The 25,219-nt window shown below is 16.6% G+C and overlaps 6 protein-coding genes across 6 annotated transcripts, besides 25 other annotated features; 3 read left to right on the top strand and 3 right to left on the bottom strand. All coding sequences in view use genetic code 6, as the record gives it.

Annotated features, from left to right (window-relative positions):
- Positions 1–752: 752 nt before the first annotated feature.
- Positions 753–1,574, top strand: IMG5_164750 (hypothetical protein; the record flags this gene model as incomplete). The annotated part of the gene is made up of 5 exons (XM_004030204.1): positions 753–827; positions 879–1,013; positions 1,066–1,151; positions 1,202–1,331; positions 1,551–1,574. The coding sequence occupies 5 exons, from the start codon at positions 753–755 to the stop codon at positions 1,572–1,574; spliced, it is 450 nt and encodes a 149-aa protein (XP_004030252.1).
- A 919-nt stretch (positions 1,575–2,493) lies between these two features.
- Positions 2,494–2,545: a microsatellite.
- A 45-nt stretch (positions 2,546–2,590) lies between these two features.
- Positions 2,591–2,698: a microsatellite.
- Positions 2,699–2,797: 99 nt separating this feature from the next.
- IMG5_164740 (nucleoside diphosphate kinase family protein, putative) lies at positions 2,798–4,379 on the bottom strand (the record flags this gene model as incomplete). Its single annotated transcript, XM_004030203.1, has 3 exons — positions 4,171–4,379; positions 3,107–4,120; positions 2,798–3,055 (listed from the first exon to the last, which is right to left on the bottom strand). The coding sequence occupies exons 1-3, from the start codon at positions 4,363–4,365 to the stop codon at positions 2,798–2,800; spliced, it is 1,467 nt and encodes a 488-aa protein (XP_004030251.1). The 5' UTR covers positions 4,366–4,379.
- A 4,523-nt stretch (positions 4,380–8,902) lies between these two features.
- Positions 8,903–8,956: a microsatellite.
- Positions 8,957–9,020: 64 nt separating this feature from the next.
- Positions 9,021–9,066: a microsatellite.
- IMG5_164730 (hypothetical protein) lies at positions 9,060–11,646 on the bottom strand (the record flags this gene model as incomplete). Its single annotated transcript, XM_004030202.1, has 6 exons — positions 9,060–9,469; positions 9,528–10,012; positions 10,057–10,398; positions 10,452–11,353; positions 11,415–11,563; positions 11,610–11,646. 6 exons carry the CDS (start codon positions 11,644–11,646, stop codon positions 9,060–9,062), a joined length of 2,325 nt encoding a protein of 774 aa, XP_004030250.1.
- Positions 11,245–11,285: a microsatellite.
- A 487-nt stretch (positions 11,647–12,133) lies between the features above and the next one.
- Positions 12,134–12,845, top strand: IMG5_164720 (hypothetical protein; the record flags this gene model as incomplete). The annotated part of the gene is made up of 2 exons (XM_004030201.1): positions 12,134–12,341; positions 12,394–12,845. 2 exons carry the CDS (start codon positions 12,134–12,136, stop codon positions 12,843–12,845), a joined length of 660 nt encoding a protein of 219 aa, XP_004030249.1.
- A 3,220-nt stretch (positions 12,846–16,065) lies between these two features.
- Positions 16,066–16,092: a microsatellite.
- Positions 16,070–16,127: a microsatellite.
- Positions 16,094–16,154: a microsatellite.
- Positions 16,133–16,201: a microsatellite.
- Positions 16,137–16,209: a microsatellite.
- A 90-nt stretch (positions 16,210–16,299) lies between these two features.
- Positions 16,300–16,399: a microsatellite.
- Positions 16,400–17,555: 1,156 nt separating this feature from the next.
- Positions 17,556–17,614: a microsatellite.
- Positions 17,556–17,615: a microsatellite.
- A 1,996-nt stretch (positions 17,616–19,611) lies between these two features.
- Positions 19,612–19,647: a microsatellite.
- A 75-nt stretch (positions 19,648–19,722) lies between these two features.
- Positions 19,723–20,892, top strand: IMG5_164710 (proteasome subunit beta type, putative). The gene is made up of 3 exons (XM_004030200.1): positions 19,723–20,476; positions 20,532–20,618; positions 20,661–20,892. Exons 1-3 carry the CDS (start codon positions 19,747–19,749, stop codon positions 20,702–20,704), a joined length of 861 nt encoding a protein of 286 aa, XP_004030248.1. The 5' UTR covers positions 19,723–19,746; the 3' UTR covers positions 20,705–20,892.
- A 116-nt stretch (positions 20,893–21,008) lies between these two features.
- Positions 21,009–21,092: a microsatellite.
- Positions 21,093–21,104: 12 nt separating this feature from the next.
- Positions 21,105–21,161: a microsatellite.
- Positions 21,106–21,151: a microsatellite.
- Positions 21,142–21,182: a microsatellite.
- Positions 21,183–21,306: 124 nt separating this feature from the next.
- Positions 21,307–23,127, bottom strand: IMG5_164700 (radial spoke head protein, putative; the record flags this gene model as incomplete). Its single annotated transcript, XM_004030199.1, has 7 exons — positions 21,307–21,363; positions 21,411–21,530; positions 21,616–21,888; positions 21,930–22,039; positions 22,081–22,338; positions 22,377–22,575; positions 22,678–23,127. The coding sequence occupies 7 exons, from the start codon at positions 23,125–23,127 to the stop codon at positions 21,307–21,309; spliced, it is 1,467 nt and encodes a 488-aa protein (XP_004030247.1).
- Positions 21,554–21,591: a microsatellite.
- Positions 23,128–23,510: 383 nt separating the features above from the next.
- Positions 23,511–23,554: a microsatellite.
- A 1,279-nt stretch (positions 23,555–24,833) lies between these two features.
- Positions 24,834–24,867: a microsatellite.
- A 210-nt stretch (positions 24,868–25,077) lies between these two features.
- Positions 25,078–25,206: a microsatellite.
- Positions 25,078–25,209: a microsatellite.
- Positions 25,091–25,202: a microsatellite.
- Positions 25,137–25,203: a microsatellite.
- Positions 25,210–25,219: the final 10 nt, after the last annotated feature.

Genomic DNA, 25,219 nt, shown 5'->3' with positions numbered 1-25,219 from the left:
ATTTATAATTCGATTTTTTTTTCTAATATAAATGTTTATAATGAGAAAAAAAATATAATTATAGGGAAAAATAAATCGCAGATCAATGTAAAAAATCAATTTATTTACAAATAATTATTCTTTAAAATATTCATCCGATATTTTTATTGTTTTAATGCAAATATTTTAAATTTTGTAAAAATTTCTAAAAAGAGAAATTAATAATGATTTATATAATTTTTAAAATTAATTATATAAAATGTATTATAATTTTTTTATTTATATTTATATTATTTATATATATTAAATAAATTTTTATCAATTATTTTGTATTTATTTTACTTTGTATTTTTTATTTATTTTATTTAATTTTTGAATAAAATAATTAATAGAAAATTATTACATTATTATTTTTAATTATAAATATTAATTAATCTAGAAAAATATTTTTTTTCTTAAATATCTTAAAAACATTATTTATTATATTATAATATATAAAAACATGATATTTAATAAAAGGGATTTTGTAAAATTAAAAACCATATTCAAAATTTTATGATAATATTATATATAAGAAAGTTGAAATAATGTTTGCTTAAAGGGATAAAAAGTTATTTTTTTTGCTTCAAATTAAATTATAAATATATAAATATAAATTTATATTTATTAATTTTTTTTTTATTAATCTTATTTTGATATAGAAAATAAAAATTAAATACTCAATCAAACAATATAAAAGTATTAACTATAATAATTTGTTTAGATTATTAAAAATGAGGAAAAGAACTAAATCAACCAATAATTAAACAGTTCCTGGATTTTTATCTAAAACTTATAAAATATTAGAAGTAAATATTAATTATTAAATTAAATTTTATTTATATATAATTTAAAAAAAGAATGAAGAATATAATGATATTATAAGCTGGAATATAGATGGTAGAAGCTTTTTAATTAAAAGCCCAAATGAATTTGCAGAAAAAATATTACCAAAACATTTCAAAACAAATAATTTTTCTTCTTTCGTTCGATAGGTAAATAAAAGAATAATTTAAAAATACATAAAAATAATATAAATAAAAAAAGTTAAATATGTATGATTTTCACAAATAAAGGCACGACAATACTGATATGCATGAATGGAGTCATAGGCTGTTTAGAAAAGGATATGCGTATTACTAAATAATATTAATACAATATTTTTTATTTATTTTATATAAAGAAATTTATTGTCATAAATAAAAAGAAAAATATATGAAGTTTTAAAGTCTTAAGGTCATGATAATGAAAATCCTAATAATAAAAGTAAAGAAACATAAAATGCAGAAGGATATTCTTAACTTAAAGGCGATGTAAAAATTTTAAATAAAAGAAATATTTATTTACATATTGTTAATTATTTAATAAATAAAGTATACTTAACTAAAAAATAGATTAGATAGTTTTGAAAAATATCTAAATAATATAATGGAATAAAATATTTAGATATTAAATGAAAACAAAACATTAAGGTTTATAAATATTAAATGAAATTATATAAATATATAAATTATTATTGTGAAAAAAATTAGAGAATTAAATGCTCTAAAATTTGAAAAAATAATTATTATATTCTTAAATTTTATAAAACAGATAAGTCAAAAATAAAATGGTATTTAACATTATTTAATAAAAATCGTTATTATTTAATAAATTAAAAAAATTAGATTGGACGCAATCTTAATATAAATATGAAGATTTTTAAAATTTTAATTTTAACATAAATGAATCTATAAACAAAAATAATAAAGAATTAGGTTAAAATGATTTAAATAACAGTATAAATATAATATAATCTACTAATTTAAATAAAGATAGTGAAAGTTATAATGCAAATATTATTCTGGGAAGATTTTTTGATTAATTAGTCGCAGGTTTACAAAAAAAGAAAATGATAATAATTAATCGTAAGAGAAAAATAAAATAGTAATAAGTGAAGATGATAATATAAAGTAAGAACATAAATCACATATAAATATTTCATATCATTTAGAAGAAATAATGAATAATTAAATAATTGAAAAAAATAATAATAAATCTATAGATTATAGTAAGCTTTTTAATATAAATTAATAATAATAATAATATTAATAATAATACTAAAATGAAAACGGATTAACAAAGAAAATAAAACAAAATATTTAAGATTTGAATCAAAAATAATTGGGCAAAAGTATATCTTAAATAGATTAAACCTATAATACAAAAAGTTATTAAAAATCCACATATTAATAATTAATATTGGGAAGAATTTTCAAAATTTATATTTGATTAAAAAATTGAGGACTAGTAAATAGAAAAAAACTAAAATTAAGAAAATAAATTAAAAAATTAAAAACAAATGTATGAATGATGAAAATTAATATAAAAAAATTAAAAGTGCAATAAACATTAAAAAAAAATATAAATATATGATAAAAAAATTAATTTAAATGCATAGAAAAAAAGAAATACATAAAATATGTAATTATATATAAAAAATTAAATTAAATAAAATAAAAAAAAAAAAAATTAATATAAATTAAAATTCAAAGTTATATTTATATTTAAACATATATAAATATTCAATATTTTTATATTTATATTTATATTTATTTTTATATTTATAATAATATTTATATTTATATTTTTATTTATATTTATATTTATATTTATATTATTAATAACTTTATATTTATATACTATTCATAATATTAAATAATAAAATGCATTAATAATTTATAATTTTGAATCCTTCTATTTTTTTTTTTTTTTTATTATTCTTATTTATAAATATATATCAATTAATTTTAGTACAACTTTTTTTACTTGCTTATTTTAAACATATATAATTATTCCATGATCCATGCCTTCCTTCATTATAGCTATCTCTTAAAAGTTATATACTTAATTTATATGATTCTGAATTCTGTTTAATATTATCTATACTAACAACATGAGTTGTATGCCTATGCAATTTCATAAATTATGCTATATTTTCTTCATTTTATTGCAATTTTTTCTTATAAACTAAGCTTTATGGGAACATAGTTGGAGTCTTTCATTTAATTAAATAAATTATATTTAAATAAATAAATAAAATAATTACATTACTAATACTTTTTTTTTATTCAATTATAGAAAGAGGTAAATTTCTTTCCAATGTAAAATTATAATTTTTTACATCTTTTTTTTATTAATAACATACTGTTGGGTCTATAAGTTTAGGGTTTTTAAAATTTTAAGGAGATTTACCAATAATTTAAGATAGCCAAGTATTCATTCTAATTCTTCTATCTTCAATTATTATTTATTACATATCTGAAAAATCGTATCTATTATAATAATCTGAATTAATTTATTCAAATAATCTATAAATATGTTATCTTTTATAATTTAATTCTTTAGGCTCTTCTAAAGAAATTTTTTCTATTAATATATCGGCTGTATTACCTTTTTCAATTAAAAGTAATTCATGAATATCTTTTTTATTGATTTATTTAGCTAAATACTATAACTCTTAGTCAGATATTACATGCAGACAATTTTATCCTCCGAATAAATGTGTGAAATTTTCACAATGAGTTTTGCATTTTTCACATAACAAAGTATAAATTTAAATCAATTAATCTTCATTAAGAACTCTATTTCGTTGGTTTCCTTATAAAATTCCTTTTTATAACTTTTATTTTTTAATTTTTGTCCCTTTAGCTTCAAATTTCTTCATTAACTCTATATTTTAAGTTGAAATTCTCATTTTTTTTTATTCTTCTTTATTTTTATTTTTCTCTGCACTATCCAATATATCCTTTCCTATTTTTCCACATTGAATACATAAACATTAATCTACAGAATGATAATTTAAGGCTGGACCATAGAAAGCAAACATATCAAGACGTTCATTTACATTCGCATGTTCTAAATTCTTTGGAAAAAGGAATTTCATTAAATTTTCTATTTAAACTTTCATTTTTTGGAAATAAAATTCTGGTATTTTCTAAGGAACTGCAAAATTAAATATGTCTCTTTCTTTATTACTATCAAATGCATTATCACTTCCATGCAATTCATTCTTTATTATGTTTTTTCCATATATTGCACGAAGACAATTCATATTTTCTTTCTTAAAAAAACATTTAAATAATTAATTATATTTTAATTTTTTTTATATACTTTAGCTATTTCTGGATCACTCTTTCCTATTATTCGCTTCCACTTTTCTATTGGATTTTCTGTTTCGTGACAAAGAAGTAATACAACACTTTCACCTGAAATCATATAATCTACTAATTCTTGAAAGTAATTCATTTATTAATGTTTGTAAAATAAATTCATTGCCTCTTGTTTTAGCAATTCTCTTTGTATCATGTTCTTTATCAAAAAACCATTATTTTCTATTACATTTATTATACCTTAAATCTTTTATTTTAAATATAATATTAAAATATATTTTATATATATTGCATTTTGTTTGTTTAATGATGTATCAGGTTTTATTATAGCTATAGTGTATGCTAAGTTTATACATTTCGGGTCGAAAAATTAGATTTTGCTATTCATAAATTTTATGAAGTGAAATTAAATTGATTAAAAATAAATAATATATTTATTTATATAAAAAATAAAAATAAATAAAATTAGTTGTTAAATTTTAATAAATAATAAGAATTAATTAGTGATATATTTAATTTTAATTATAATGTTTTTAATTAATTTATTTTTATGTTTTAAATTTATTTTGTATTATTTTCAATATTACATTTACAATTAATTTTAATGTAATTCTTTAATATGTTCCTATGATAATAAAATTTTGTTTCCATTATCATCTAATACAAACTCTTTGTTTTGGTTCTTCAAAAAACCATCTTCATCTAATTCATATATAATGGTTTCATTTATATATGATTATGAATTATAATCCTCTTTTTATAATAGCTATTATTAATAAATTAATAAATTTTATTTACATTTTGGATATTAAATTGGATATTTAGACTAATAAATTTATTCACTTTTTTGTAAATTAGAATCAAAAGCGATATTTTTTATAATAACTTATTATTCTTATTAACTTTAGTCTTCTTAGAAAGATTATGTTAATACATTAGTTGAAAATTATTATTATTATAAGTAATTATCTTTATTTTTTTATTTTTCTTATTGATCATTTTCTTAATATAATTTTTAATTTTGTTCTTTATTTATACATAATGATTTTAATTTTTATCTAAATATTTATTATATATTTATAAATTACACTCATTCAACTTTACATTATTTTTTAACATTTCACAATTTTTAATTATTTATAATATTTCATTATCTTTTTTTTCTTTTTAAGATTAATATTTTTTTACTTTTTGTTTCATTTTTTATATATGTTTTTTTTACATTCATTCATACTTTAATTTTATTAATTTATACTATTTAGTATTTATATTATGTTTTTATCATAATTGTATTCATATCCATTATCTTAATTTTAATCACTTTTTTTTTGCTAAGTTGACTTATAAACTATTTAGTTATTTGTATGTCTTTATCTTTATTATATTTATATATATGGATGTTTTTATCCATGCTTTTATTAGTTTATAATCCAATCGAATCGCAACAAAAAAATTTTCGATTATATATTATGACAATAAGAGATATGAAATTATATTAAATGCTAAAATAATATTTTATTTTATTTTAAATTCAATCAATAATAAAAAAGACAATTTTCAATTTTGATTGCTTTTTTTTATTTAGTCTTAAAAAAATTATGAACAATTAATACTTCATTTTAAATAATAGTTCAAGCTTTATTTTTAGGTTTAAGATAATATATCTAATTTTTATATCGAGCTTACATAATTTTATATTTTATATTTATTAAAATATTAAAAATACATATAATCTAATAAATTTTATATATTTTTTTATAAAACTTAAATTCATTCTATCGCTGTTTTACACAAATAAATTACATATATGAAATTATTTAAATAACCATATTAAAATAATATGTCTATTATGTTTATTGTATTAAATTATATTGCTTTTTTTGTGTTTGATTAAATTAATTTTTGTTAAGTTAATGAATAATAAATAGAAAATAATCTAAAAAAAATAAACAATAAATTAATCATATATAAAAAAAATAAAAATATAATATCTCATTTATTAATTATTTTTCATATGTATTTTTTTTTTAAGAATTTATTTATCAAAAAAACAAAAGCATGCATATAGATATAAAAAATATAATATCGAAAAAAAATTCTATCATATACCGCCTAAATCAATTTTTTTGGTTGTTTACAGTATTCTTTCTTTTCTTATTTTTTAAATTATTAGATATCATTTACGTATATAACTGAAAAAAAATTCATAACTTTAAATGTTCATTTATTTGTAAAATATTTTTTATATTTTTAATATTAATATAATAAATTATATTTTTAATTATTTTAAAATCAAACAAACATTCATTTGATTTTTTGATAAAATATTTATATTTAAAGATATATATTTTTTAATATTATATTTAAAAATTAGAAATTGAACTTCAAAAAAATTGTGAAAGGATAAATATAATTCGTAGTCAAAAAAAAAGGTTATATCAAATTTAAGTTTAAATTCAACAATTTACAAAAGTAATGAAAATTACAGCTCTTATATAAATATATATATCACCTTTTTATAGTTTTTTTTCTTTAATTTAATTTGTTTTTAAAATTAATAGTCAAAAAATAATTGACAATCAACAAATAATCATTTTTTCTTATTTTTATTTAGATTGATTTTTAAACAAAAAAATAGAAAAAATTTATAAGCGAAAAATATATATAAGTTTTTATAAATATAAATATAAAATAAAATACTTTATACAATCTATAAAATTATATCGATATTAAAAATTCATCTTTTTTCATAAATTATTTAAGCCATTTATTAAAAATTTATACTCAAATAAATTTAATTTATATTATAGATAAATTAAATTATTTCCATTTTTAAAGAGACTTTAGATTTGTAAAATAAAAATTAATTAATTTATACTATTATTGTAAAAAAATTAAAATAATATATATGCTTTTAATATAAAATAAAAATAAAATATCTTTTGAAAAAGTGTTAATATCTATATTCCAAAATAAAATTTTGAAATTATAACATTAAATTTATTGTACTTTAATGTTATATATAATTTTTTCATCAATATACAATTATTTCTAATTTTTTTTTTAATTAAATAATTCCTTTTTTGTGATTCATAAAAAAATTAGATTGTTTTATATAAGGATTTTTTAGTGATAAAAGTAAAATTTTTTGGGGATATAAAAGTAAATAAAAAGTGAAAGTAATACATGAAATTTTAAAAAAATATATTTCTATATAAATAATTTTAATTTTTAACGTTTCTTTAATTAATTTTTCTTTAACATATATATACAGATAGCTTAAATAAATACTAAAATTAAATAAAATTTTAATTATATAATATTAATTTCATATTATAAAAGTTCAGTATAATCATCTTTTAAAAAGGTATTGAAAATAAAATTATGTCGCTTTTCTATATAGTAAATATTTTGACTATATATCTAAATTTTATAGCCGTTGTAATATATAGATTATATAGAACTAATATAAAAATCAAATATAAATAGGAAAATATAATTCACGAAAAAAAAAATTCCAGCTATTAATTAATAATACTATAGAAATTATATATTAAATTTAAAGAAATTAATTTTGCCATATATTTCAAAAATTATAATAATTAATTGATTTATTATAATTTTAATAAAATATAATCAATATCTATTAGAATTAATTATAATAAATAAAAAATTATTTTTTAAAAAAATTAAAATAATTTTGTTTCTATGTTTTTATTATTTTATCATTATTATTTTGATTGTTTAATTAAAATTTATATACCTTATTCATATGATATGATTTCAAGCCAAAAAGTTTTTTTATCTGATAAAATCGGTTTTTATGAAATATCCCTATCAATATATTTATTTTTTAAAAGAAAATTATATATATAATATAAATAAAAACCTTCGATTTCTTAATCAATATAATTCTAAATTTTAATCTATTCTTAATCATCAAATATTTTTTTCTTTTTTTTATTTTCTACTTCTAATAAACTTTGTATGTTTGAAGTATGCATTTATTTATTTTGCATTGAGTTTATATTTTTTTATTCAGATTTTTAATTGCTTGTGTCTAAATAATTTGTCTATTTTTATTGATATTTTAATATGTTCTATATTTCGAATTTCAATTATTCTATTTATTGGTCATTGTTTTTAAATGAAATAATTTATTTTTGTAAATCATTATATTAACTGCTCAATTTATTATCTTTTTAATATTATTCATGTTAAAATTGTTCAAACTTTACTATTTTTTATTTAAAATCTTCTTGATTATTTTCTACTCTTTATATTTATTCTGTTAAAAATCTAATTTGATGAGCTATTTTATCTAAATCTTCTTATTTTTAAGCGTTAGAAATTTCTATTTCAAATTGAACTTAGTTATGAATACAATTTATCATTTTTTTAACTTATTTAAAAATAAAATCTCTTTCTTTAGAAACATTATCACTTACACTTTATTATTATTCATCACTATTTAATATTGAAAAAACAAAAATAAATATAATATTATTTAAGTATTTAAATATTTAGTAAAACACATTTATATTGAAGATAAATTATTTATAGAATCTAAATCTTTAAAAACACTTTTTTATTCCGTTTTAGGAGATGCTATTTTTTTAATTCAAAAAAATTAATATTTTTATATTAATATTGTACAAGTGAATGAAATATTATTTTTCCTAGAACTTTTTGTAACTGAGTTTTATGTTATAATTTTAGATTAATCCATTATTTTATAATTTTTTAAAAATATTATTATTATTTATAATTATTATATTTTTTAAAAACCAAGAATTTCAAAAACATATATATATATATATATGAATTATTTAAATTATATTTTTAGAACTTATATATATTATTTAAAAATGATATTTATCTTTTATAAAATCATATAGTGCATCCATTAATAATTTCTTTTTATCTTAATCCGCCAACAAATTCGAATTTTTTAAATTTCATTAAAAAATGAGCTTCTCCCTTACTTATAGATCTTAAATAAGTGCTATATCCAACAGTTTCAACCAAAGGAACAACTGCTTTAATTAAGGTTCGAGTAGATTAGCTACTTTAAAGCCCAAACATTTTATTCTCTTCAATTAATTCATTTACTCTACCTCTTTTATTAGAGCTTATATCATTAATAATTTATCTTTCGAATTCAAAAGGAGTTGATACTTCTAAATCCATAACTGGTTCTAACAATTAAGGATTTGCATTGTTTATAAGATCTTACATTAATTCACCTGTACACATTTAAATTCCTAATTCAGTTGTTCTTTTGCTTGAAAATTTTCCTCCTTTATTATTGATATATTATGTTTATTTAATTATTAATTTTAAAGAAATGTTTTTTACCTAATATTGTTACTTTACAATCGACCAAAGGATAACTCATTAAAGTTCCAGATAGTAACCCATTTTAAATGGTAGTTTCCATCAAATGAAATAAATCAAAATCTAAACCGGACAGTTAAAATAAGGAATCTTCGCCATATTCATCGATTATTTTCTCTATTTCGACAGGTTTTTCTGGATTTTTAATATATTTAAGTTTTTCTAATTATAACTAAGCAAAAGTTTTATTTTCATTCACTCTTTATTCATTTTATTAGTCATCTAATTCTAACTTTTTTAATTATTTTTCAACTAATCTTCTTTTATATTCTTTATAGTTTATATCCCATTCTATATCTCTTTTAAATCCATATTCAATTTTATTTAATTCATTCTATTAATTAAATTTATCCGAACTCTCTTCTTCATCAAAAAAATTAGGTTCGATTTTTAATGATAGTTCAAAAAAGTTAGGTTTTCCTTTAATCATTTTTTCATATTTATATCTATTTATTATAACATTATAATCATTTTTTTTTTAAGTAGTTACATAATTTCATAGCTATCACTAATACTTTCTTTATACTAAACTCTCATTTTTCCTAATTTCGTATCCAAATTATATTCAGTTTATAATCTATCCCTTAGTATTTCTAAATGAAGTTCTCCTAGTCCTTTAACTATTATTTGGCCCAAGTTTTCATCATCAACATATTATAAAGAATTATCTTCTCTGCATATTTATTCTAATGCATTTTATAAAGGAATTTTATCTTTCAAAGATTAATATTCTAAGCTTGCCATAAAAACAGGCTAAGGCATTTACAATTGTTCCAAAGTAAAATTTTCACCATCTTTTGAATCTAATATAGTATATCCGCTTTTACTTTGTCTAAATATTTTATTAATTTTATATTTTTAATGAATATAAATAATTATGCATACTTTAATCCTTATATAGCCCCAATATCACCTGCAGAGATTTAATTTACAGCCACATAATTATCAGCTCTAACCCTTAATAATTGCATAACTTTTTCTTTAGTCCCTGTTTATGAATATATTATTTATTATTTATTTTAAATAGATCCTGAATAAACTCTAAAATAAGTTAAAGCGCCTTTTTATTAATCATTAACAATTTTATATACATAAGCAGAAAGTTTTTCTTGATGTTTTACTTATCTTAATAAATCAGGTTATTTTGCACATTTTACAGGCCCAAGTTCTTCAGGTTAAGGTAAATATTTAATAATAGCATCCATCAAAGGTTGAATACCTTTATTTTTTAAAGAACTTCCAATTAATATGGCACAACAATCTTTTGGATATTTGAGAAGAATTCTTTTTATAGATTATTCAAGTTATTATTAACTTAAACTCTCAATATTATCTATTTCTTCATCATAAAGCATTATTGTTTCTAATAGTTTCTCTCTATATTCCATTGAAGATGTATATAATTTACCATCAGATTTTTCTAAATCAGAAAATTTAACAACATTTCCTAATAAATCAGCCCAAATAATTTTTTTCATTGATATTAAATCTACAACACCTTTAAATTAATCACTATCACCGATAGGATATTATAATACTAAAGGATCTACACAAAGTTTAGTTTGAATAGAATCTAAAGTACTTTCTAAATTCGCTCCGTTTCTATCCATTTTATTTATAAATGCTAATCTTGGAATGTTAAACTTGTTTGATTACGACCACACCATTTCACTTTAGGTCTTTTTATTTAAATTTATCTTTTTTTTATTTTATTTTTTTACTTAAACGCCAGAAACACCATCAAATATAGCAATCGCACCATCTAAAACTCTTAGGGATCTTTCTACCTTTTTATATTTTTTTATAAATATTTATATGTTTATTCTTATTTTACATATTATTTCATACTTCGCCTGTAAAATCGATATGGCCTGGAGTGTCTATAAGATTAAATTAATGTCCATTCCAGTTAAATGAAATAGCTGCTGATCTTATTGTTATACCTCTGTCTCTTTCTTATTGCATGTAATCCATAACTGTGTTTCCATCATGCACCTCTTTACATTAATTATTATTATTTTAATTAAGTAAATTTTTTTATACCTCCTGGCTCTAATAATGCACCTGAATAATATAGCATTCTTTCAGTTGTAGTTGTTTTTCCAGCATCTATATGTGCTATAATCCCGATATTTCTTATTTTTTTAATATCATCTGAAGTTTTAATAGGAAAATATATAGATTCCTTTTTTAAACGATCTTCACGGTCTTTTTTAATTTTATCTTTAACATTTAACGAGTAAAAATAATGATTTTAATTAAAAAAAATATTTTTAAATTGACAAATTTTTAAAAGTTTCATTATTCAAATATTTATTTAATTTTGGATACTTATAATTCTTTTAATTTATATTTTTTAAAAAAATATAATATATATATATATATATATATAGTTGATTATATCAAAAATAAAAAAAATAGATTTTATTCAATATTTAAATGATTTTAATATTATATATTTTAATTATGTAAAATTATTGTTTATTTATTCTATTAATTAATTTTATTTTTAAATTTTAAATAATTTAGATTTTAAAAATTAATTAATAAGCAATTAATTTAAATAAATGAATATTTTTAATCCACCATCTTAAGAAATATCAATTAATTGTCTGATTCCTCCTGATGAGAATAGATAAGGAGGTTTATTTATTGGGAATTATAAAGCAGCTCTTTCTTGCGAAACATTAATAAACTATAATATAAAAGGTGTTCTTACAACATCAATCGAAACTCCTGTTAGTTACTAGACCACATTAGTTCCTTTTCATATGCGTTTTTATTTTTTTAAATAATAAAGATCATGATCAAAATAATAAAAAAAAAGAATTAGATATTCATGATTCAGAAGATTTTGACATTTCATAATATTTTGAAAAATCAGCAGAATTTATAGAATTAGCTATGGAATTTGGAAATGTACTTGTACATTGTTATATGGGAATTTCAAGATCAGCAACAATATGTATAGCCTATTTAATGAAAAAATAAATGTGGAGTTTAGAAAAGGCACTTTGGATTTGTTAAGAAAAAAGATAAATTACAAATCCAAATAATGGTTTTATGAGAAAATTAATGGAATTAGAAAGGAAATTATTTAACTAAAATACTATTATAGAAAAACCAAAACAAAATTTTGATTAAAATTAATAATAAACTATAGAATTATCATAACAGCAACTTATAGATTATCCTAAATAATAAGTACTCCCATAATATTTATAACAATTAATCAAATAATCTGGAAACATAAAAATAGTTTAAAATAATAATAGATGATATATGTATGTATATATTGGTTATATATATATTATTTTTATATTAAAAATACATGAGAATATTTATTATATATTATAAAAATAAAAAATATATTTTTTGTATTTTCATATTTAATTAGTATTTTTTGGATAATTTTAATATTTTTCTTCCATATAATAAGTCATCATTTATGTTTTGAATAAATATTTAATAAATTTAGAAAACTTAGGATTTTTAGATATAACTAATTCTCCTATTTTTTCATAATTTAAAACCTAATCTTTACAAAAAATAGGTTTTTAAGGTAAAAAATCGAGAACTTCCTTTTAAAGAAAACATTAAATAGCAATTAATATTTAAAAGCATTCTTCTGAAGAATAAAAATCATTTTTTTTACAATTTTAAATTTTTTAAAAGTATTAATAAATATAATTTTTTAATTCATTGTAAAATTCGAAGAATGCTTCTTCTTTAACTATAGTTCCATTTAAACTTTAATATCTTAATCAGATCCAGTCTAAACAAATACACAATTAGGGAATTATTATTCAAGTTTTTTTTCCATTATATATTAATAATCTTTATTAATTCCTACTAAAACAGGTACAGGAGAATCTAAAATACTAAGAAGTTTTTCAGGTAAATTAAAAATCAAAGGATGAATCCACTTTAAAGGTTTAAGAATACTATTATGAAAATTATAAGAACATTACTTAATAAAGTTATATTTTCAGAAAAGAAAACAAGAGAATATTCCATTAATAATAAGCAAAAAATATATGAAAAAGAATTTGCATTAAATAATTTACAAACTTAATATATTGAACATTCTAATTCCATTTTATAACATTAATTTTATTACAAAGGTATTATTACTTGAACTTTTTCTGCACATATATTGACTTCAAATTATTCTCCAAACAAAGGAATTTCTTTTAATGCAATATCTTTTAATACAGCTTCAGAAATTCGGATAAAATTATAATTAAAATAATCAGAATCTACACTAGAAAGTGCATTTTCTTAATTTTACTATTATTTTTGAGTATAATATTAAATTCTTTTTAATTTAACACTATTTAATAAATTAGTGATTATATCAAAAAAAAACTTTACTAAAGGAAAATAAGTTAAAAAACAAAAAACTTTTTAACTTTAAACAAATCTTTATTTACTTTTCTTTCTTCCTGAACATATTTTACCAGCATCAACAAAATCATTAACTTTAAAACAAATGCAATATAATGTTTTTAAAGGGTTGATTTTATCAAGCAATTAAACTGAGCGTGCATAAAAATTAGGAAAAGATTATTTAATATTGCTTTCTAAAACAAATACGTTTCCTTATCGAAAAGCAAGAACAAATTATTCAATATTATTACTACATTATTCTGTCGTATTATTTGAAAATAATATAGTATTTATTTCTGAATATGATTTTGTCATCTTTATATCCTTTGTTTCTACACCAAAAGGAAATACAAATTCACTTATTATCTTATATTATGATTATTAATTTTAGGTATTTTTATAATGATACAATATTTCAGGAGATACTTTTTTCACATTTTATTTTTTAAATTCTGTATTTTTTGCTCCTATTATAAAAAATTCCTCATATAATGCTGAAGGAGTATAGTTTTGTGTGCAAGGTTATATATTTGGCATTTCTTTTGAAAAAAGAAGTGATTTTTTTGTAGAAAAATCCTATATTTTTAAATTTATATTTGAATATTTTGTTAATAATTAATGTGTTTCATTCACTTCAAGAGATTATTTTTAAATATTATCTTATATTGAATGTTCATTATTAATTGGTAAACAACTACTCATTACACTTTCTTACATTATCTTCTAATGCTCATTATTTTTTTCTCCTTAATTATCGATTATATTATTTTGACCTTCTTTTTCGTTAGGAATTTATATAGAATCTTTTTAAGTATTTATATTTATATTATTTTTATTATTATGGTTAGTATTTATCGCCTTTACATAAAAATTATAATTTCTTTATGAAAATAATGCGTTTTCTTCCTGATTATTTTCTAATATAGGTTTATTTATAATACTATTATTCAAAGAATTATTATTAGAAAAGTTAAAAGACATTATTTTTGTTGTTTTTGTTGCATTTATGCTCGAATTATTTTTACTTAAAATTTTATTTTCATCTTAAATACTATTCTTTTAATCTATATTAGCTTAAATATTTGAACTATTGCTCCTTTAAAGGCTTATTTTACTATAATCAATATCTATTTTTTTAGTGCATATGTTTATATTACTTTTTTTTTACGGAGTTCTTGATGCAGCTTAATATTTAGTAGATTGATTTTATTAATTTTTTCTAAAAAACGAATTATTGTTATTTAAAATATTATTATTTTATATACCCATGTGTTTATTTCTAAAAATAGAAAATCTATTATTATGTATTTATTATTAATTATGAGGGGAATGACTATAATTTTTGTTTAATATTTGTTCTATTTTTTTTTATATTCTTTGAATTTATTACTTTAACTTTAACACATATTATTTATTGATGCCGAGTTATTAAAAATAGAATTATTCTAACTGCAACACAAAGCATTTGGAGGAATATTTAAATTACTAGGTGTATTTGTTGTAAAATTATTTATTGTCAAATTTAAGCTTTGTTTGCTTTTCTTGTTTTCATTTTCATTAAATGTTTATTCTAATGTTTATATTCTTTTCTCTAAATAAATTATTGCCTACATATATTGCTCTTCTTTGCATCTATATTCATTTATTTTATATTCTTATTATAATATATAAGTGTTATTTTTGCTTAATTAATCATTTAATTATATTATTATATTCTAAAATTATTCGTTTTTTATACGATCATTTTATTTTGTATTTTTTAACAAATATATTAAGTCTTTTTATTATTAGTTATGTTTTTCAATCATTTCGAAAAGTTAACTAAACGTATGTATATCATTTTATTATTTAGCTTTTTTTAATCTTTATTAATAAACATTGCTTTAGAAAAAATTCTCTTATTCTTCTACTTCTTACATTAAATAATTTTCTTTACCTCTTAATGAAATTAATGGTGATATTATTTTTTATTAAGAATTATAAATATTATGCATATTATTTTAAATAAATCGCTTAAGAATTTGGTAAAATATTAATTTTAAAAAATGCTTTATTTTTATAATTAACATATTATACAAAACCAAACATAATACAATTTTAAATTTATATTTAAAAAAATAAAATAAAAAAATAAAATCAATAATAAAATTATAATTAATAATAATAAAAAAAATTGTATTAAAAAAAATAATATAAATTAAAAATACAATATTAAGATAAAAAAAAAATATAAAATTTAAAAAAAAAATTAAAAAATATCTCAAATTATATAATTATATAAATAAATAAAAAAAAAAAAAATTTAAAAAAGAAAAGAAAATAATAAAGTTAATAAAAGTATATATATTTATTTATTTATTTATTTATTTATTTATTTATTTATTTATTTATTTATTTATTTATTTTATTTTATTGATTTATATATTTATTTATTTTTATATTTAAATTTAAAAATCTTTTTTTAAAAAAAATTAAAAATTTTAATGTTTTTTTATAATTGATTATTTAAATATATATATCTATATTTTTTTATTTAAATTTTTTACAAATATAGATTAAAAAAATATAATTTAAATATTTTTATTTTTTAATATTTTTAAATTAATCTTTTTGTCATTTCATTATTAAAATTCATTTTAAATAGTTTTCATTTATTTTTTATTTATTATTCTTTTGATTATTTTATTGACTTATAAATTTTTTGTATATTTTATTTTATTAATTTATTAAATAATAATCAATTTATTATAAATTTTTATCTGGTATTATATAAATTTTATATTTATAATTAGAATCATATAATCTTGCAATATTATTAATATTAGAAATACTCTTAGTAGTAATTTGTTTTTCATAGAAAGTTGAGCTATATAATTTTTATTATTAAATTCTTTTATTTTCATTAATTTTAGTTTTTTAATTTTAATTTTAGCATACTGTTTTTTAAGCTAAATTGTTATTTTTATTAATTAAATTTTATGTTACATAATTGTTTAAAGTTTTATTTTACTTTATTCCTAGAATTTCCTAAAATAATTTATTAGATAAATGCTAATTTTAAATTTTTTGTTTTTCTATATATTTCTTAAGTTAATATTTTTCTTTAATTAAATTAATTATTATTTTATTAATTCTTAAATGCATTTTTTTCATTATTTAATGAATTATTATCTTCTAACTATTCATTTAACGCATTATAATATTATTCGTTATATAATTAAGCTTTTTTTCTTTATTAAATTTGCCAACCTATCATTTTTACAAAAAACCTTAGTTTAGCCATAATTTTTTTCTTCCTTTCTTATTTAAGAGTCCAATTTTCATATTATATATTAAAAATATTTGAATTTTTTTGTTTTTGAGAACAGGGAGTAGCCTAGAAACTACATTAATTATATTATTATTTTTAAACTTTATCTGGAGTTGCTAATATTGTTTTTTTAACAAAGTTTTATGCTCTTATAAGGTACTAAAGGTTATTTGAAGATTATCTAACTCTCAAATTATCCTAATTCATTTTTTACTTTTTAATAACTTGTTTATAATTTTAGTTGTCTTAAGATTGTACTCTGATTCTTGCTTAATTTTGAATATTTTTTATATTTGTATTAATATTAGTATAAGTATTAGTGTTAATATTAGTATTAGTATTAGTATTAAAATCTTCTTTTTTTTCTATATCTTACATTTTTTTTTATAAATCCAAATTTAAAGTTTATAAAATTTAATCTTTTTCTTCTACATCCAATACCTTCTTAGATTGAACTTTAACGTATTAAATTATATGCTACTTTACGATAGTTTTTTTTATTATTTAATCAAATTTTAAACACTTTTTAGTTTATTATCCTGTTAATTCGCAATACAAGGACTTTCTGTGGAATGTAATTTTTTGATTTTTATCTTCGTACAAACTATTTTTAGAATATTCTGCTAAGCTAAAGCATTCTATTAAATAATAATATATAGATTCAATAAATAAAATTTATAAGTAATTTTTTTTTTTTTAGAATTATACACATATTAAAATTAACCAATATATTTTATAAAATAGAAAAGCATTATAAAAATAATTTAATTTATCATAATTTTTTTTATTTATAAATGATAAATATTATTTGTACGAAAAAGTTGAATGAATTTTATATTAAAATATAAATATTAAATTTATTCTTATTAAAAAATTAATTAATTTTATTAACTTTTTTCATTTAATGCTATTTTTTATTTGTTATTTTTAATTATGATAATGTTTATAATTAATTTAACAATAAGTTATATTTTATAAAAATTTATATTACTCCTAAAATATTATTTTTATGCATTATCGTATAGGAAATATATATTTTAAATATTATCTGTGGATTTGCAATTATATTTTTTTAAAAATTACATTTATCTTTTTCTTAAATCAATAATATTTTTTGCTTTAATTAAACTTTAATTATTTTTATTAATACTATAATCTAGTTAATATTCATTTTGTTTTTGAATTACTTTCTCTTACTTTTATAATTTATTGAAACCATCACCTAAATATGCTTATAAATAATGTTTTATAATTTTAAACTATAATACTTTATTAATAAGTTTAACTTTCTTATTATATTTTTATTTTTTGTGTATTTTAGATTTTTAAAGATGATTGCTACATTATAAAACGTCTAGTGTTTAAATTTTATTATAATTATTACATTCTTATTTACAAATATAATAAAACTATGTAAATAAGTAAATTTATATTTTACTTTTAATTAATGTAATTATAAAAAAATAATCTAAGTTTTTAATTAAAATATTTTTATTAATAATTTAATTAGATATAAAAAAATTAGGTGATTTCTTTTAAATATTAAGATTTCTTAATAATTATTTTATTTTATTAAAAAACAAATAATTTTATATATTTTGATTAAAAAATTTAGATTTGTTTAAATTTGATTATTTGATTATTTTAATTAAAAATTTATCGATAAAAACTTTTTAATTATAATTCTAATAATTTTCAATTAATTAATAATAAATTCTATTTATATTCATTAGTTATAAAATTTTTATTTTTGTATTTCAAGTTATAAATTAATTATATAATAGAAGGTTTCCTTTTTAAGTTAAATAAAAATATATAAGAAAATTTAATATTATTTTTGAATTAGTATTTTTATATTGTAATTAATAAATAAATGCAAAATAGGTAAAATAGATTTGCAAAAAATTAAAACAATTAGTTTTTAGTTGATAAGTTTTTAATTTTGCTAAGATAGTAATAATTAAAAAATAATATTAAACAAGCACTTGCATATGAAAATATAATTTAAAGCTTGTAAAAATATCCATTACCTATAATTACACGTAAAAAAATTAAATAGATCATAAATAATTTTTTTAAAATAAGAAGAATAAATATCAAGTTTAGATGGTGTAGGACCAAAATTATCAATAATAATGAATTAATTAGTTAAATAAAATTATTAAAAATCTCTCAAAAATCCCTATTAAGATTTTGATGATGCAGTAATAGATGAATAGAATTAAAATAGTGAATAGCTCTGAAAAACAAAAACTATAAATTAAATTTAAGATAAAGTTAACCATATATTATTATTTTATGACAATGTATATATATAAATTACATAAATATTAAAATTAAATAAATAAAAATATTTAATATCAAAAAATATTAAAATCAAAATTTAATTAATAAGAACAGAGAAATCTTTAAACTATTTTTATTTTATTTTAAAATTATTAAATTATAAAAATAATATATATTCAAAATATAAAAATAAAAATGGAAACATTAATAGCAGATTCTAATATAGGTCTTCCTGAATCATTTAATTATACTTAAAAAAATAATAGCATTAGTTTTTAAGAGCCAATAACTGAAAAATTTGACTTCTAATATGCCCCATTAGATAACCCTTGCGAATTTGTACATAGTTTAAAAGAAGCAAAAGGTCCAGAAAAATCATTGATGAACTTTAAAAAGGGTACTACAACTTTAGGATTTAGATTTTAAGGCGGTGTATTATTAGCTGTAGATTCTCGTGCTTCTTAAGGAAGTTTTGATGCTTCAGAAACTGTTCGTAAAATAATAGAAATTAATGAATTTTTGCTCGGAACTATGGCTGGTGGTGCCGCAGATTGCTAATTTTGGGAATAATATTTGGCTATTTAATGTAGAAAATATTAGCTCTAGCACGGTGAAAGAGTTTCAGTTGCAGCAGCTTCTAGAATATTAATAAATATTCTTTATGGTTATAAAAATCAAGGGCTTTCTGTTGGATGTATGTTAGCAGGATGGGATAATTAAGGACCTTAACTATACTATTTAGATAACGATGGATCTAGAATTAAAGGAGATCTGTTTTCAGTTGGTTCAGGATCAACCTATGCTTATGGCGTGTTAGATTCTCATTATAAATGGGATCTTAGCTTAAAAGAAGCAGTTGAATTAGGAAAAAGAGCTATTTATCATGCTACTTTTAGAGATGCAGGATCCGGTGGTGTTGTTAGAGGTTTTTTTAAAACAAAATTATTATTTATATTTATTGAATTCATCTTTTTAAAAAGTTTATCATGTCCATTAAGGAGGTTGGGATATTATCCATGATGGACTTGATGTTAACACCTTACATTATGAATTTGCGACTGAAAAAAGTAACATCATTTTTTTATTATAGTTTTTATTTTTATTTTAAGATATGGATGGATCAGAAGACTAAGTAGGTTAAAAATTATTGTGATTTTATCAAAAAAAATGATAATAATAATTAGAGTTAATCAAACTATATATATAAAACATAAAAAAAAAAAAAAAACCTACGTTTTTTTATTTCTCTTTTTATTTTTAAATTTTTTTTTTTAAAAAAAATATATATATAAATAAAAATAAATATTATTATTATTCTATAAATAAACATGTTTACGATATATATATTTTAATAAAAATAAAAAAAAATAAAAAAGAAAAAGTTAATATTAAATATAAAGATTAATAATAATGTATGATTATATATTATATTATATTTTAAAAAAAAGAAAAAATAGATAAAAAAAAATATTAAAAATATAATAATATATAAATATAATAAAAATATATTAAATATATTAATATTGTATATAATAATAAAATATGAAAACATTTTTATATATTATTTATATTATAATTTATATTTATATTCATATATATAAATATATATAACATATAAATTAATATATATATTTAAACATTATTTCTTTAAATATATATTTTTTTATTTTTTATTTATTTATTACATTAAATTGTAAAATTTTTTTAAAGAAATAAATATAAAATAAATTAAATTTTTATTAATTTATAATATCTTCATTCATCATTATTATCTTTTATTTATTCATTATCTTTCTTTTTTTCTACTATTTACTATATTTATTTTATTTTTTATATTTTTAAAATATTAATAAATTTACTTCTATTTATGTAGGTCTGAATTCTACTTCATTTTATATTTTTTCTGGTTCACATGGGAAATATAATTAATATTATTATTTAATTCCTTATCCTACATAAAAAGTAAACCATTTTTTATTCTTAAATAATAAAATAAATAAATATATTATAATTAATAATATTTAATTATATAATATTTAAATCCAAATAAAATTTTATATTTACATGATAAATTGTAACTGAACCAGGCCAAACTAAATTTTTGATTGCTAAGTACCCATAATTTTAAGATTCATTTTCTCTTGATAATTAACGATAGTTAAATAAATCTCCATATGATCTTATAGCCCATGCGCTTTCATATCCTTATGGGGGTTTATCCAAGTTAAGAGGTTTTATTAAAGGCTCAAATGGATCTTTTTACATAATCTTTTTTGCTAATTCTTCTTAATCTTAGTTTTCTTCAGCTTCAGGGATTGTATGTTTTAATCTTCCTTCCTTTTTATTTACAATTTAGTTTTTATAATAAGAAAAATTACATTCAAAATGTTAGGTTTAGAATGAACCCAATTTTCAATTTAGGTTAAAGCATTAAAATTAGGAAATTTAAAAGTACCTTCTTCAGGATCTACTAATGTTCTTCTCGTTTCTAATATAATTATAAATAAGATAATAGATTATTTTTATTACCATCATTTTCATCTATTATTTTTAAACCTTTAGGTTAAACAGAAATACAATGGTTAATTCTAACAATAATACATTTTAAAAGTTCCTTTTCAGTTCCACTACTATATTAGAATTTATTTTAAGACTTTTTATTGCTTTCGAAATGAGGATTAACAATGACTTATTTATTTAAATCTCCTGTAAATAAATATTTAAATTTTCTAGAAAGTTAAATTTAATTTGAGGTAACATAAGGTAATTCAACCCATTTATCATTTACTTTTTTTAATTAATTTATATAATATATTTTTTTTTACAATCTGTTGTAACCCAATAATTGTATTAGTTTACACTTGGTTCTTCTCCTCCTAAAGGCTCTACTTCAGGTGGAATTTCACCTTAATCTTCAAAATCTGCTTGTCCTTCCGTTATATAATAATCTTTTTTTTATCCAAGTATTTTTCCCCAAAATCTTAAATTTTTTATATTTTTATCTTTCTTTTGATAACTCAATAACTATATTTTAATTTAGCCAATTTTTTTTTTTTTTTTACTGTTAAAGATTTGAAGATTCTTAACGATTCCTCTTCACCAAATCCTACACCTGCCCATTCTAACCTTTAATTATTATATTAAATTTATTTTTTTATCTATTTTATTAAAAAACCATTTAGATTGTTAAACAAAATTAGGAACAAAAGGTAAAGACCCTGCTGGTTCTTAAATCTAATTTTCTTCTCCGCCTCCTTCCATAATTCTCTGTATAAATATATAAATAAATTTAACAAATATATTTTAAATTACACTTAGTAGTTTTTTATCATTTTTGTAATTTTCGGTTAACTCTTTATATTATTCACGAAGCCTGTTTGAATTTTCTTAATTTTCAAAATTAAAATTTAATTCTCTTATTTATTAAGAATAATCTTCAAGTTTATCATATATATTTTCTTTAGGATTATCAAGCAAAACTTTTGTCATTAAATTAGAAAAATGTTCATATAAATTGGTTTTTCCATCTTTTTTTTTTATGTTTTTTAGTTTGTCTTCAAATTAATTGTAATTCATTTTTTTATAATAATTTAACAAAAATAAAACTTAAAAAAAGTTGAATAAATTATAAATTTCAAAATAATATAAAAATAAAAAAATATATTATTCCTCATTATATTTTAGTTATTAATTTACAATTAATTTATTATAATCTTATGATTTATTTATAATTTTGTTATATAAAACTTTTTAAATAAAATATTTTTTATCTTATAATAAAATATAATATTTTAAAATTTTAAAAGGGAAACACATTGTTTTTATATTTTATTAAAGTATAATTTTTTTAAAAAAAAATAAATAATTTATATTAATTTTACATTAAATGTAAATATGAAAATTTATGGAACTAAATTAAAAGAAGTCTATAGAAGATTATAATATTTAGTGTTTTTATATTTAATAAAATATTTTTTATTTAAATAATTTTTAATAAATTATTCATATTTCTAAAAGTGTAAATTATGTATTAATACATTAATACTTTTTAAATAATTTTTCAAAGTAGTAAATTAATAAAAAAAAAAAACTTATAAATGATTATAAGCAATAGAAAATAGTTTTTATTTGAAAAATATTTTTAAAGAAAACTTAAAATTTTAAAAATCTTATATTTATAAAATAAAAGAAAGCCTTTATTATTTAACTTTTATTTTAATATATTTTATGCTCTTTTTATTTTTACTAATAACTCATCATAAATTATATTTATATATTACACAAAAGTTATGTTTTTTTAAATATTAAATTATATTTAGATTTATTAAATTAATAAATTTATATTTTTTTATAGAATAAATTTAAAAATATATTAATTTGATTATAAAATTAAGATTATACTATAAAAAATTTAAAGTTAAAAATATTTAGTTTGCATTTTAATATTATTAGTTAATTTAATTTTTAATCTAAAGACGTTTACAAATTTATATTATTATTAATGATTTTTTTCAATATAAAATTTATTTAGATTTTGATATATGTAATGATATAATGTTAATATAGAAATTCATTTAAATATAAATATATATATCTTAAAAATATTTATAAAACTGATATTTTATTTTATTTAAATTATAATTATAATTATATCTTTAATTGATTAAAAATTTGTAGAAAGTGTCTTAACATTAATTTTTGCAGCCTTTTCTTTACTTGTTTTTATTATATTAAGTTAATATAATATAATTAATAATTTTTTTTTTTTTGTATTGCAATTTTTTTAAATTATCAGTAAGAATAAATAAATAAAAATCCTATATAAATATCATTTTACAAACATTTTCAATTTTTTTAAAAAGTAGGAATATGTGAAAATTCATAGAGTCAAATATTATTTTGAATCAAAAGAAAGAACTTAACTATTTATATTAGAAAAATGATATTCGCAATTTAATATTTAAGTATTTTATGCATAGAGATGAAGAAAAATATAAGATTAATAGGATTCTCAATAACTTTTATATTAAGCAGTGAAATTAAAAAAATATATAAAGATAAATAATTAAAAAAATAAAAGAATTAATGTGCATAATATTTTTTTTATATTAAATAATCAAATATTTTTTTTTACTTACTAAATATTAATTAAAAAAAAAATAGAATTCTATTAATTGCTACTTTAAAAAATATAAATATATTTTATTTATTTTAAAAATATATTTTATATAAACTATTAAAAATAAAAAATATAAATGAAGTAAGATATTATAATATAATTTTAAAAATAATATAATAAAAATATTATAAAAAAATTATATATTATTCATAAAAATATTATTTAATTTAAAATTTTTAATTATTTTATAAATAAATAATGTATATTTTTTTAAAAAAATGTAAATTATAATATAAAAACCTATAAATTAATTAATTAACTTTAATAATATAAAAAATTAATAAATATAGTTTAAATTTACTTTAATATATATAAAAAAAAAAATAATAAAAATTAATATATTTTAATATTTTTTTTTTATATTTATTTATTTATTTATTTATTTATTTATTTATTTATTTATTTATTTTTTATTTTTTATTTTATTTATTTTTTATTTTTTATTTTTTTTTNTTTTTTTTATTTTTTATTTTATTATTATAATAATAT

The sequence above is a fragment of the Ichthyophthirius multifiliis genome (assembly GCF_000220395.1).
Source record: "Ichthyophthirius multifiliis unplaced genomic scaffold scaff_1120509251233, whole genome shotgun sequence".
NCBI classification, from domain to species: domain Eukaryota; phylum Ciliophora; class Oligohymenophorea; order Hymenostomatida; genus Ichthyophthirius; species Ichthyophthirius multifiliis.
This window is presented reverse-complemented; position numbering and strand designations above follow the sequence as displayed.